At 40.5% G+C, this 13,332-nt stretch overlaps 2 protein-coding genes and 1 pseudogene across 5 annotated transcripts in view; 1 reads left to right on the top strand and 2 right to left on the bottom strand.

Moving 5' to 3' along the window:
* Positions 1–13,332, bottom strand: part of LARP4B (La ribonucleoprotein 4B) — a 400,705-nt gene that overhangs the window by 270,200 nt on the left and 117,173 nt on the right. The gene's annotated exons all lie outside the window — the stretch shown is intronic.
* The window catches only part of WDR37 (WD repeat domain 37), a 71,451-nt gene that overhangs the window by 13,602 nt on the left and 44,517 nt on the right, over positions 1–13,332 (top strand). For all 4 annotated transcript variants that reach the window (XM_066386755.1, XM_066386757.1, XM_066386754.1 and 1 more), the window contains exon 3: positions 5,744–5,840. In XM_066386755.1, coding sequence (XP_066242852.1) covers positions 5,744–5,840 — 97 coding nt within the window. The remainder of the gene's footprint in view (positions 1–5,743; positions 5,841–13,332) is intronic.
* On the bottom strand, positions 9,025–10,348 carry LOC136405591 (F-actin-capping protein subunit alpha-1-like; annotated as a pseudogene).

The raw sequence follows: 13,332 nt of genomic DNA on the forward strand, positions 1-13,332 counted from the left end.
AGAGTATCTAGAATTAGATTTTTCAGTAAATTTTCTTGGCTTTATCCTGAGTTGGCTATAGTGGATGTGTCATCTGTTGTTTATCACATTATATGTCTTTCTGATAATTTAATGCTCCCTATGGTAAGATGAATTAATATTTTATTGATAAAGATAAGTTTTTTTCACTTTTTCTCTTTCCTTTATTGTGTGTTAGTTTGAAAGAATATTGCGCCTGACCAGGCGGTGGCGCAGTGGATAGAGTCTCGGACTGGGATGTAGAGGACCCAGGTTCGAGACCCCAAGGTCGCCAGCTTGAGCGCAGGCTCATCTGGCTTGAGCAAAGCTCACCAGCTTGGACCCAAGGTCGCTGGCTTGAGCAAGGGGTCACTCGGTCTGCTGTAGCCCCGCGGTCAAGGCACATATGAGAAAGCAATCAGTGAACAACTAAGGTGTCATAATGAAAAACTGATGATTGATGCTTCTTATCTCTCTCCATTTCTGTCTCTATCTGTCCCTGTCTCTGACTCTCTCTGTCTCTGTAAAAAAAAAAAAAAAAAAAAAAATGAAAAACCTAAATAAAAGTGTATTTGATAAAGTAAATTATAGACATATCTAATATATGTTCATATTAGATTATAGAAACATAGAAACATAAATACATATAGTTTAATGATGATTCCTTCACAGTTACAACTAATTCATCAGTCATAATGTTACAGGAAAGTAAGAATGAAATTTGAGAAATAGGCTAATGGGAATACTGGATCTTGTTAGAACTGTGCCTGGGACTCTGTTCTCTGGGCCTCTGGGACGTAGCTTGTAGGAGGGCAGCAGGGCACACTCAGAACCTACTGCAGTTGCTGGCTGGCATGTAGTAAATATTCAGTTAGAACCCCGTTGAGTGGATGAGGACTTGGTTCTGCTTTCTAAAAGGAATTACATTTTAACTTAATATTGGAAATAAAACCATAGGTTTTAAGGAGCCTCCAAAATGGCTTTGATATTCTTAGTGTGTAAATGAGCTTGAGTGTTTGTAATTTGTAACAAAGGAAGACATGGAATGGGGGGACTTAACAGGACTTCATTCTCCCACAGTCCTGGAGGCAGAAAGTTGGAGATCAAGGTATGGGCAGGGCTGGTTTTTCCTGAAGCCTCTCTAATTGGCTTGTAGATGGTTTCCTACTTGTGTCTTCACATGGTTGTCCCTCTGTGTGTGTCTGTATCCTCATTGCTTATAAGGGTACCAGTCTGATTGGATTCGGGCCACCCCTGTAACCCTATTTTACTTTAATCACTGTGGTTCCAAATATAGTCACATTCTGAGGTGGTAGGGGTAAGGACTTCCACATATGATTGTGGGGGAACACAACTCAGGAAAGGGAATGTTTGAGTCAGTTCTCTGCAGTGGGCCTTTGTGATGGAATTTTCTAGGTCTGTGCTCTCAGATCTGGAAGCCACAAGCCTCGTGTGTTTTGTGTGAGTGAGGAATTTAAAAAAATTAATTAACAACATTTAAATAGTCAAATGTGTCTATTTGCTATCATATTGGACAGTATAGGTAAACAGTCTAAGATTTTTTTTGTTACATTTACTTATATTTTTAGCAGTGAAAATTCCACAGCCTTGACTAGCATCTCCTAGCATGGGCTTGCATGTGAGGTACATGTGTTTTTCTCTTGGCTTCTGAGCACCTGCCCTCCATTGTGATGTAGCACAAGTGGGTAATTAATTACATCTCAGGGTAACCCTTTATGAAGGCTATACAGAGTCCTCTGAGCTGCACAGCCTAGCACTGCTCCTCGGCCCTCGTCACGGTGTTTCCAGCGTTCCTTGGTGGTGCTACCTGTCAATGAGTCCAGCATCCTGGAGGACTGGTGTGAGGTGCTTTGCCTGGTTTGGCAGCGGGAAGATGGTAGTGATAGTGTGGGTGCAAGCAGTTGGAATGGTGGGTGTAAGCAGAGGGATTTAAGAGTACAGGTGGTTGATTACCGGTAGGTTTGAGTGGAATAGGTCATCACTCTCTAGGTTGGTCATGTTCTTTGAGTTGTTGGGGAACGGTATCAACAGTGAAGATTATTGTAAAGGAACTGTATACTAAGTTACCATTTAGATTCATGAGTTGGACGTAGTTTAGGAAACAGTGCTTAGTGCAGGAATGGGAAGTCTGCAGTTGCAGAGGTATACTGAATCTGTGCATGGAGCGCTGATGGTCCTGTATCTGGCTACATGCAGCTCTGGTAAAATGCAAATCTCTTTATAATCTTTATGGAATCATAGTAGCTTTTCTGTTATGAGTTTTCTCAAGTGGTACTAGAAATTCAGCTTGTCAATTCAGGGGCTTTGAAGTTAAATGGCACTTAGGAGAGCTGTTAGGAAAGGTCGGGGGAGCTCTGTCGGGAGTGCTCACTTGCCCTCTAGAGGAAGAGTTCTCATTTCACTGCACATTGTCTCTTTTCTCTTCTTTTTATATACATATAGAAAGAGAGGGACAGATAGGGACAGACAGACAAGAATGGAGAGAAATGAGAAGCATCAATTCTTTGTTGCCGTACCTTAGTTGTTCATTGATTGCTTTCTCATACGTGCCTTGAAGGGGAGGCTCCAGCTGAGCCAGTGACCTTGGGCTCAAGCCAGCGACCATGGAGTCATGTCTATGATCCTGCACTCAAGCTGGCAATCCCGTGCTCAAGCCGGAGGAGCCTGTGCTCAAGCTGGTGACCTTGAGGTTTTGAACCCGAGTCCTCAGTGTCCCAGGTCGACGCTCTATCCAGTGCACCACCACTGGTCAAGTTGCATATTGTTTCTTGATTGGCTTTATTTTATCAAGTGACATCTCAGTTTTGTCTCCCGTTACACTTGCATTTTAGACTAAGAAGTGTTACTATTTAAGTAAATATAACATTTCAGTGGCTGAATAAGGATCTTAAACATGGGTGTAGGTGAGTTGGAATTGATAAACATAAGAGATTTGGCCTTGGGAGTCAGAAAAGCTTCCAACAAGTGACACATATGGTGAGAGGGTTAACTGAATAAGGGGTTCAGGAAGAACATGGCACGGAAGCGAAGAGACTAGGCAAAGGCTTTAAGGTGGGGCGAACAGTGTGTTAAACTTTACTTGTGATGGTTCAATTTATATTTTATTGTTACTTTTAAGCTTTTCTTTCTTTTTTTCATGTTTTTTTTTTTTTTTTTTGACAGTCAGACAGAAGTGCAGATAGGGACAGACAGGAAGGGAGAGAGATGAGAAGCATCAATTCTTCATTGTGACACCTTAGTTGTTCATTGATTGCTTTCTCATATGTGCCTTGACCAGGGGGCTACAGCAGTTCGAGTGACCCCTTGCTCAAGCCAGCAACCTTGGACTCAAGCTGGTGAGCTTTGCTTAAACCAGATGAGCCCGCACTCAAGCTGGCAACCTCGGGGTCTCGAACCTGGGTCCTTCACATCCCAGTGTGACGCTCTATCCACTGCACTACCGCCTGGTCAGGCTTTTTCATGTTTTTAATTGCTATTTTAGAAGGGTATTGAGAGAGGCTGTGTGAATTGGTTCCTCCAGATTGTAAACAAGTGACTTCACATATATTTTCAAGTAGCTTGTAAACTTTACTTGAACATTCTGTGATTACTTCAAAACATACTGCTAAAATACTTATGTCATTAGAGATTATTTTGCCTAAAATTCTTGTCTTCTTAAGAAGTTAATCTGAGAGGAATAAAATAAACATTATATATATCTTTTTATTTGTAACTATTTAAACATCAAAAAGTTTGTGCTGCATATAAATTTGACAAGTCACTTAGAAAATTGCACTGATGGCAGTTAAGTATTAAATCATTATTTTAGAAATAGTTGTTAAGAATTTTGTTTGAAAATAAATTCTGGAAGGGAGTCACACAGAAAATACTACACTACATGTGTCCGTAAAGTCATGGTGCACTTTTGACCGGTCACAGGAAAGCAACAAAAGACGATAGAAATGTGAAATCTGCACCAAATCAAAAGAAAACCCTCCCAGGTTCTGTAGGATGATGTGGCAGCATGTGCGCATGCGCAGATGATGACGTAACACCGTGAATACAGTGGAGCAGTCCACGGCCATGCCAGTTGAGATGTGGACGGTACAGAGGAAAGTTCAGTGTGTTCTGTGGCTTTCTAAATTCGAATCTGTGACCAAAGTGCAATGTGAATATCAGCGCGTTTATAACGAAGTGCCACCACATAGGAATAACATTACTCGGTGGACTAAGCAGTTTAAGGAAACCAGCAGTTTGGTGGAGAAACCCCGTTCTGGTAGGCCATCAGTCAGTGACGGGTCTGTAGAGGCTATACGTAATAGCTACCTAGGGAGCCCTAAAAAATCTGTGCATGAGCTCCATCGAACTGCACTGAATAGGTATGAAACTGGGAGAGTTGTCCTTTTATTTGGTGCAGATTTCACATTTCTATCGTCTTTTGTTGCTTTCCTGTGGCCGGTCAAAAGTGCACCATGACTTTACGGACACAGTGTATATAGGCCACGTCCTCAGGAGATTAGAATGTAGACTGTGTCAGTCTCCCTGTTAGTAATGTCTGGAAGGTAAATGCTTGTGAACAGTTGGTGCCTGGGACATCTCTTACTTTTATGACTACACCTAAAATTTTAACTGAAATGTTGCTTCTTTCTATCGACTTCCTATAAGGTTTAGATGAGACTGGGGGTGTGCGGAGTATGTGAGGCATGCAGTCACCAGGAGCTTACTGGGAACTTAATGTGGCAGTGCTTTCTTTTCACTGACACATATTTTGTTTTTACAGGTGAAAAATTTTTTTTCTCCACGATAATCTTTTACATGTTATGTAGAGTTACAGGAAATATTTTGCTTGAAGCACTGTGGACATGAGGGCTCTATAAGGCAGTGGTTTTCAACTGCTAGTCCACAGACTGGTCTGCCAGAAATTTTGTGCTGGTCTGTGAAAGAGTTAGTTAACCTCCCTGATGTTGTTTGAAAATTATAGACCCAATAAAATATATATATATATATATATATATATATTTTTTTTTTTTAGACCCAATAATCTTAATTGAACTCACTTATGTTCAGGGTGATTTCTGCCTTAGCGGTCCCCGAAATAATTCTCCTATTTTCACCAGTCTCCAAGTATAAGAAGGTTGAAAACCACTGCTAGAAGGCACATTTTCTGTTAGTATTTAACTTATTAAAATTAATTTATAATACTATTATAGAGCTTACAGGGTATTTATAATACAGTTTTATTTATGAGAAATACACACCTTCTCTACAGATTATGAAGTTTTTAAATAAGATAGGCTTATTTTCTCCCTTATAAAAAGAAAAGTTATGTTGTTTTGAAGAAGTGCTTATTCTTGAATTTCATGTTGTCCTGGTTAACGATTTGTACAATTTGATTTTAGTTTTATTGATAGAAATGTGAAACAAACCAAAGAAATTTTTATTTTTTTATTGATTGATTTTAGAGAGTAAGGGAGAGAGAGAAACAGGAATACCGATCTGTTCTTGCACGTGCCCTGACTGGGGATCAAACTGGCAGCCTTTTGCGCGTTAGGACAGAGTTCCAACCAACTGAGCTATCCAGCCAGGGCAGAAATTTGAAGCTTTAAAGTTCTTGACACATTTTAAGAAATAAAGCATGTAAAGATAAAATGAGTTTATGATGAAAAATAATTCACTTTGTAAAAAGTATGTTGGTATCAGAGTTTCTCATTCATGCATTGTAAACAAAAATCTTCCTTTTCTACAGGATTCTAAACTGCCTTCCTCAGTTCGCAGTACACTTTTGGAACTGTTTGGTCAAATAGAGAGAGAATTTGAAAACCTTTATATTGAAAACTTAGAATGTGAGTATCTCTTGTGTTAATATGCTTTTATAATTTTCACTTAAAGAGCTTTGAGAGTCAGTTTGGGTGGACATTCAACACTATATTTGTTTTCCTTTCTGCTCTATTAAGTTTGTGGCTACAATTTATTATCTTACAGCTCTGCAGACTAAAATCAGGTGCGGAGAGAGCTGTGTTCCTTTTGGAGAAATGAGAAGGACTCTTCTGCTTGTTTGGATTGTGGCAGATTTCACTTACTTGAAGTGAGCTCAGAGGTCTCCACCGTCTTACTGGCATTCCCAGTGTCTAGAGCAGAGGTCCCCAAACTACGGCCCACGGGCCGCATGTGGCCCCCAAGGCCATTTATCAGGCCCCCACCGCACTTCTGGAAGGGGCACCTCTTTCATTGGTGGTCAGTGAGAGAAGCATAGTTCCCATTGAAACACTGGTCATTTTGTTGACTTAAATTTACTTGTTCTTTATTTTATTTTATTTATTTTATTTTTATTTATTTTTTTGTATTTTTCTGAAGCTGGAAACGGGGAGGCAGTCAGACAGACTCCTGCATGCGCCCGACCGGGATCCACCTGGTACGCTCACCAGGGGGCGATACTCTGCCCATCCGGGGCGTTGCTCTGTCGCGACCAGAGCTACTCTAGTGCCTGGGGCAGAGGCCAAGGAGCCATCCCCAGCGCCCGGGCCATCTTTTGCTCCAGTGGAGCCTCGGCTGCGGGAGGGGAAGAGAGAGACAGAGAGGAAGGAGAGGGGGATGGATGGAGAAGCAGATGGGCGCCTCTCCTGTGTGCCCTGGCCGGGAATCGAACCTGGGACTTCCGCACACCAGGCCGATGCTCTACCACCAAGCCAACTGGCCAGGGCCCTTGTTCTTTATTTTAAATATTGTATTTTTTCTCGTTTTGTTTTTTTACTTTATATGTGCAGTGTGCATAGGGATTTGTTCATAGTTTTTTTTTTATAGTCCGGCCCTCCACCGGTCAGAGGGACAGTGAACTGGCCCTCTGTGTAAAAAGTTTGGGGACCCCTGGTCTAGAGCCTGCTGTGCGCCTTGGCTTGAAGCCTTTCCTCCCTCCTTGGTCAGTGCGTGGAGTCCTCCTAATGCCTCTCTGACCACTCAAAGGGCATGTGGGAAGGAAGGGACACCTGGGTCATGCAGGTTGATTTCCCATTAATGGTTCTTCACCTCAGTTCTACCTGCAGGACCCCTTTGCCATTAGGTCACACCTTGACAGGTTATCTTTGGAGTGGGCAGTATTCTGCCAACCACACCTTCTGATTTGAATTACAATTTTATGAAAAATAAATGCATCTTACACAAAGTATACTATAAATGATAAAAATATTGATTCAGGTTTTTCTTTAAAATATACCATATTTTGAGGATTTCCTGAAATGTATCATCTCTTTGACTTATTAAAGCTGTCAAAAGAATTTTTAATTAGCTTGTCTTTAGTGTTTTGTTTTATTTCTGTTTTTTTGTATAATATAAATATATATATTTATTTGAAGTAAAAATACTTAGCTCATCAGGTCACTTGGAAAACAAAATCTTACTTGATTGTATTACTGAACAAAACCAAAGCTGAAACACAAATACCCCTTTTTTTGACATGTATATGGAGATACGTCAGAAAACACTATTTGGTTTTTATAAAACTGACCTTTTCTTAAGGTCTGGTCATAGAAGTGTAAATAATGTAAATGAATCCATAATTTCAGTTGTCATATATGTCACATGTGTATTTTGAGATCACACATACACATGCCATTATTCCTGGGAAGAGGTGCTATATCAAAGTTAAATTTAAATTCTTGGCAGGCAGAACTGAGGAAAAGAATTTGGGAACTAAGTTTTGTATTCTACTTAGAACAAATCATTAGTATTACCTTAAATAATAGGTTACAATAGAAAGATACTGCCTGTCCTGTCCAGTGGGTGGTGCAGTGACTAGAGTTTCGATCTGGGATGCTGAGGTCCTAGGTTCGAAACCCAAGGTCACTGGCTTGAGTGTGGGCTCATCCGGCTGTGCACACACTTACCAGCTTGAGTGTTGGGTTGTAGGCTTTAGTGTGGGATCATCAACATGATCCCATGGTTGCTGGCTTGAGCCCGAAGGTCGCTGGCTTGAGCCTAAGGTTTCTGGCTTAAGAAAGGTGTCACTGGCTTGGCTTGAACCCCCCAGTCAAGGCATGTATGAGAAGCAGTCCACTAAAAAGTGCCACAACTATGAGTTGATGCTTCTCATCTCTCTCCCTTCCTGTCTATCTTTCTCTTTCTTGCTTTCACTTAAAAAATAATAAAAATACTGCCTGGAAAGTGTTCTTTTCACTTTGGTTCATTTTTAGGTTTTGTTTGCTATTTACATAGTTGATTGATTCATTTGCTTATCGTACAATCCTGCCACAATGTATTAGAGCACAAGATAGCTATTATTTCTTCAACATCTGCATGTTTCAAGTCTGATACTCGGCTACATACCTCATATGTCAGCAGTTCTTAGATATTAAAAAAGTAATAATAAATGGGTAAAAGTGCTAAAAATGCAGACGTCTATAACAATAATGGTCCTAGATGGGAAGGAGATAATGAGGGAAGGGAATAAGCAAACATGTTCATGTACAGAGAATGTGGTTCAAGTCTTCAGATGTCAAAACTTCCTCAGAGAAGCTGGCTATAATGGAATTTCCAGAAAACTTCCTTTGCCCAAGAAAAGGACCTTTAAAAACCATAATCCAAACTTTTGAGAACTACAGTTAGGCAGTGCAATAAATGATGATCAAAGCAGTCGGCAGGAGAAGGATGAATGTGTCTTCCATTCGGCTACAGTTGGTAGCACAGCCCCTGACTGTTGGTGGATCATTATAAACCATGGAAACACCAGGAGTGTTTTGAAGGACAGGGGTAGAAAGCCACTGAACATATTACCCATCGAAATCAGTAACAAGGCTTCATGGTTAGGAAAATTGTCTAGGCAGTAAAATGACTCCACAATAGATCTTTCTCTATCATTAAAGTGGCAGAATTGAAGAAAAAAAAAAAAGATTTACAAGTAGATATATAAAAATAAACTACAAGGCAGAGAATATAAAAGTATCAAGATAATGTTATAAGTTCAACAGTGTTCCATGAGGCTAGAAAACCTGTTAAATTTGAAAGCCCTAGCAAGATGTCACTCCTATTTATAAATCACTTGTTTATCATATGACCATACATTGAAACCTTTCTTTCCACATACTGAAGAATCCTACATTCAGCCTTTAAGCATTCTGCATTTTTTTTGCCAGTATTGTAGCTGAGTATCTTGTTCCAGTTGATTTTGTTTTGGATAACCAGAAGCTGCAAGCACAAGGCTTTAAATCTAGTGTCTGATAGTGTTTCATAGTTTTCACTAATTGCTATCTGATACTCATTTTCTGCATGCTCTGTGATTTTAATAAACTTGGAAGTTTGGACTTAGTTCAAAACAGTTACTGAATCCTGTAAGTCTTTATGACTAACCAGTTGAACATTGTCATCCATCTTTCTAATAGTGAATCTGCATCTTGAGTATTAAGTACTCCAACTACCTGAGCTCTAGGCCAGTAGTTGGCAAAACGTGGCTTGCGAGTCACATGTGGCTCTTTGGTCCCCTGAGTGTGGCTCTTCCACAAAATGCCATGTGTGGGCGCTACCTCGATAAGAAATGTACCTACAGCCCTGGCCGGTTGGCTCAGCGGTAGAGCGTCGGCCTAGCGTGCGGAGGACCCGGGTTCGATTCCCGGCCAGGGCACACAGGAGAAGCGCCCATTTGCTTCTCCACCCCTCCGCCGCGCTTTCCTCTCTGGCTCTCTCTTCCCCTCCCGCATCCAAGGCTCCATTGGAGCAAAGATGGCCCGGGCGCTGGGGATGGCTCTGTGGCCTCTGCCTCAGGCGCTAGAGTGGCTCTGGTCGCAACATGGCGACGCCCAGGATGGGCAGAGCATCGCCCCCTGGTGGGCAGAGCGTTGCCCCTGGTGGGCGTGCCGGGTGGATCCCGGTCGGGCGCATGCGGGAGTCTGTCTGACTGTCTCTCCCTGTTTCCAGCTTCAGAAAAATGGAAAAAAAAAAAAAAAGGAATGTACCTACCTATATAGTTTAAGTTTAAAAAATTTGGCTCTCAAAAGAAATTTCAGTTGTACTGTTGATATTTGGCTCTGTTGACTAATGAGTTTGCCAACCACTGCTCTAGGTGGTGTGGTGAAGTTCCATTCTGATCTCCAGCAGCCATTCCAGACGTTTTTAGGCTGAAATTGGTGGTTTTCAGTACATGCACAATGGTCTGTTGCTCGTCTGTAGTTTTAGCATAAGCAGTACAGAAGCCATTGGAATAATGAACTTTCACATAGGTCCTTAAAGTGCTGTCACAGGATTCTCTTCAAGACTTTATATCTTCATCTGTTTCCTCTGACTAGGGACAACTTGCTTCTTTTCATAAGTGATCAAGCTTAAAGGAAATTTTGTTTCTTGAATCAAAACACATGCTATTAGCCATGTTCTGTAATGTAAGATCTAATTTTCATATTCTTCTTTTCCTTTTGTACTTTTAATTTTAATTAATTTATGTTTGAGAGAGAGAGAAAGACAGGAAGAGGGGAGAGAGATGAGAAGTATCAACCTGTAGTTGTGCTTTTTTAGTTGTTTATTGATGGTTACTCATATGTGCCTTGAGTGGGGGCTTTAGCCAAGCCATGACCCCTTACTTGAGTCCGTGACCTTGGGCTCAAGCTAGCGACCATCAGATCATGTCAATGATCTCATGCTTAAGCTGGTAAGCTTGTGCTCAAGCTGACAATCTTGGGGTTTTGAGCCTGGGTCCTCAGTGTCCCAGGTTGATGCTGTATCTGCTTGCACCTCACGGGTTAGAACTGCATGTCCTTCTATCTTCACAGACATGAACTGATCCATGTTATAATGGGCAAATGCATAGGCTGCCCCTTCCTTGAGGAAATTGCTATTATTAAGCAGTAGGCAGACATTGTTGAATATTTCATTAAATTTTCCTGGGGTTGCACGAATGATGAATTTAGCAGCTGGGTGTACCTTTTCCTTATCCAACACTTGATCTAAAGTCAGTCATCTTGTCTTTAGTTTTTAATTGTCTTTTTTTAATTAAAAAGTTTTTTTCCATGCCTGACTGGTGGTGATGTAGTGAATACAGCATTGAACTGACTTAGGACGCTGACGTCCCAGATTTGAAACCCCGAGATCACTGGCTTGAGCTAGGCATGGTCGCTGGCTCATCTCAATGCCCCTTCTTCAAGTCACGTTTGAGAAGCAATCAGTGAACAACTATAGTGATGCAACTATAAGTTGATACTTCTCAACTCTCTCCCTTCCTCTCACTAAAGAAAACAATTTTTTTTCCTATTGATTTGAGAGAGAGAAAGAGAAATAGAAATAGAGAAGCACCAACTTGTTTTACTTAGTTCTGTTTAGTTGTGTACTCATTGATTGCTTTTCATAAGTGCCCTGACTGGTGATTGAACCCATGACCTCTGGAATACCAGGTCAGTGCTTTATCCACTGAGCCACCTGGCTAGGGCTTTGTTTTTAGTTATTTTTTAAAAAAATTTTATTCACCAGGAATTGATACAAAATAATATTGACTGTAAACTGAATTGAAAAAAAAATTTAAGACTATATAAATAAAAGTGTAAATGTTTGTTCAAAATCTTAAATCTCTGAAAGTTCTTCACTGATTGCTTTGAAATTTTGACAAAACGTTGCATTTGAATACGCACGTTTTTATCCCAAAATGACATAGCCTTAGCTCTTGAGTAGGCTGGAATAGCTGCAACATTGCTACCAGGTAGAAGAACTGCTCATTCCACTTTGAAATTGCCATTGAACATGCAATTCATTGAAACTGCCACGTGCAACATTTCCAAAGTATCCAGCATGGGAAAAGTATTGCAGAAATGCATACTTATTGTTTGGGATGAATGCACAATGGCACACAAAAAATGGCTCGAGGCTCTTGATCGATCATTGCAAGATTTGTGTGGAAACATCAGACCATTTGGGAACGCATTAATATTGCTTACAGGAGATTTCAGGCAAACATTACCTGTAATTCCTCGATCGACACCAGCCAATGAAATAAATGCTTGCCTGAAATACTCTACTTTGTGGCAACACGTAAAGACGTTAAAATTAACTACAAATATGTGTGTCCAGCTGCAAAACGATTGATTAGCTGAGATATTCTCACATCAATTGCTGGAAATTGGGAACAGAAAGGTGCCGGTTGATCTCACCTCAGGATGAATTTTATTGCCTTATAACTTCTGCAATTTAGTGACGTCAAAAGAAGAATTGGTTGAAAAAGTATTTCCCAATATTCAAACCAATTATAAGAATCATGATTGGCTGAGTGAATGAGCTATTCTTGCGGCCAAGAACAGACGTCTACGAACTTAACAATATTATTCAGTCTAACACTCAAATCAAGGCAGTCACATACAAGTCCGTCGACACTGTTGTGGAAGCAGATAAAGCAGTTAATTATCCAACAGAATTTTTGAATTCATTCGATCTGCCAGGGATGCCACCGCACGTACTGCAATTGAAAATCAGTGTGCCGATTATCATGTTGCGAAATATCAACCAGCCAAAGCTTTGCAACGGCACACGGCTTGCAGTAAAAAAAATTAATGAGCAACGTTGTAGAAGCAACAATCTTGACAGAACCTTTCAAAGGTGAAGATGTCCTCATTCCTTGCATTCCTATGATTCCAGCGGATATGCCATTTCAATTTAAGAGATTGCAGTTCCCAATTCGATGGGCGTTTGCAATCACCATCAACAAAGCTCAGGGCCAATCTTTAGAATTGTGTGGTTTAGATCTAGACACGGATTGCTTCTCACATGGATAATTACATGTGCGTGTTCTAGAGTCGGCAAAGCAGACAATCTGTATATCTGCACAGACAATGGAACTACAAAAAATATTTATCCCCACAAGCATTGTGAAATTAAACATACTGGAAATGTGTGCTTTCTCTTTTCCATTTAACCAGACTGAGCCACTAGTTAAAAAATAAATTTATTTTAGAAACAATACCTTCATTTCCTTCAACACATTGTAGATGGATCACGAGAATTCTGGTGTGTTCTGTTCTAAGGCTTGTGGCCAGTCATGAGAATTCTACGCTTTTCATTGAATCATTTAGAGGGAAACATTGTAACAGAAAATGCATTCGCTGAAGTTAAATTACAAAAGGAATGAAAAGTGATTAGTTTCTTGTCATTAATAATAAAAATAACCTTTTTATATTAACTTGATATATATATATATATATATATATATAAATATATATATATATACACTTTTGTATTTTTCTGAAGTGAGAAGCAAGGAAGCAGTGAGATGGACTCTCACACACACCCGACCGGGATCCACCCGGCATGCCCACCAGGGGGCGATGCTCTGCCCATCTGGGGCGTTGCTCTGTTATGGCAGGAGCCATTCTAGTG

Source organism: Saccopteryx leptura, chromosome 5 (genome assembly GCF_036850995.1).
Source record: "Saccopteryx leptura isolate mSacLep1 chromosome 5, mSacLep1_pri_phased_curated, whole genome shotgun sequence".
In the NCBI taxonomy this organism is placed as follows: Eukaryota; Metazoa; Chordata; class Mammalia; order Chiroptera; family Emballonuridae; genus Saccopteryx; species Saccopteryx leptura.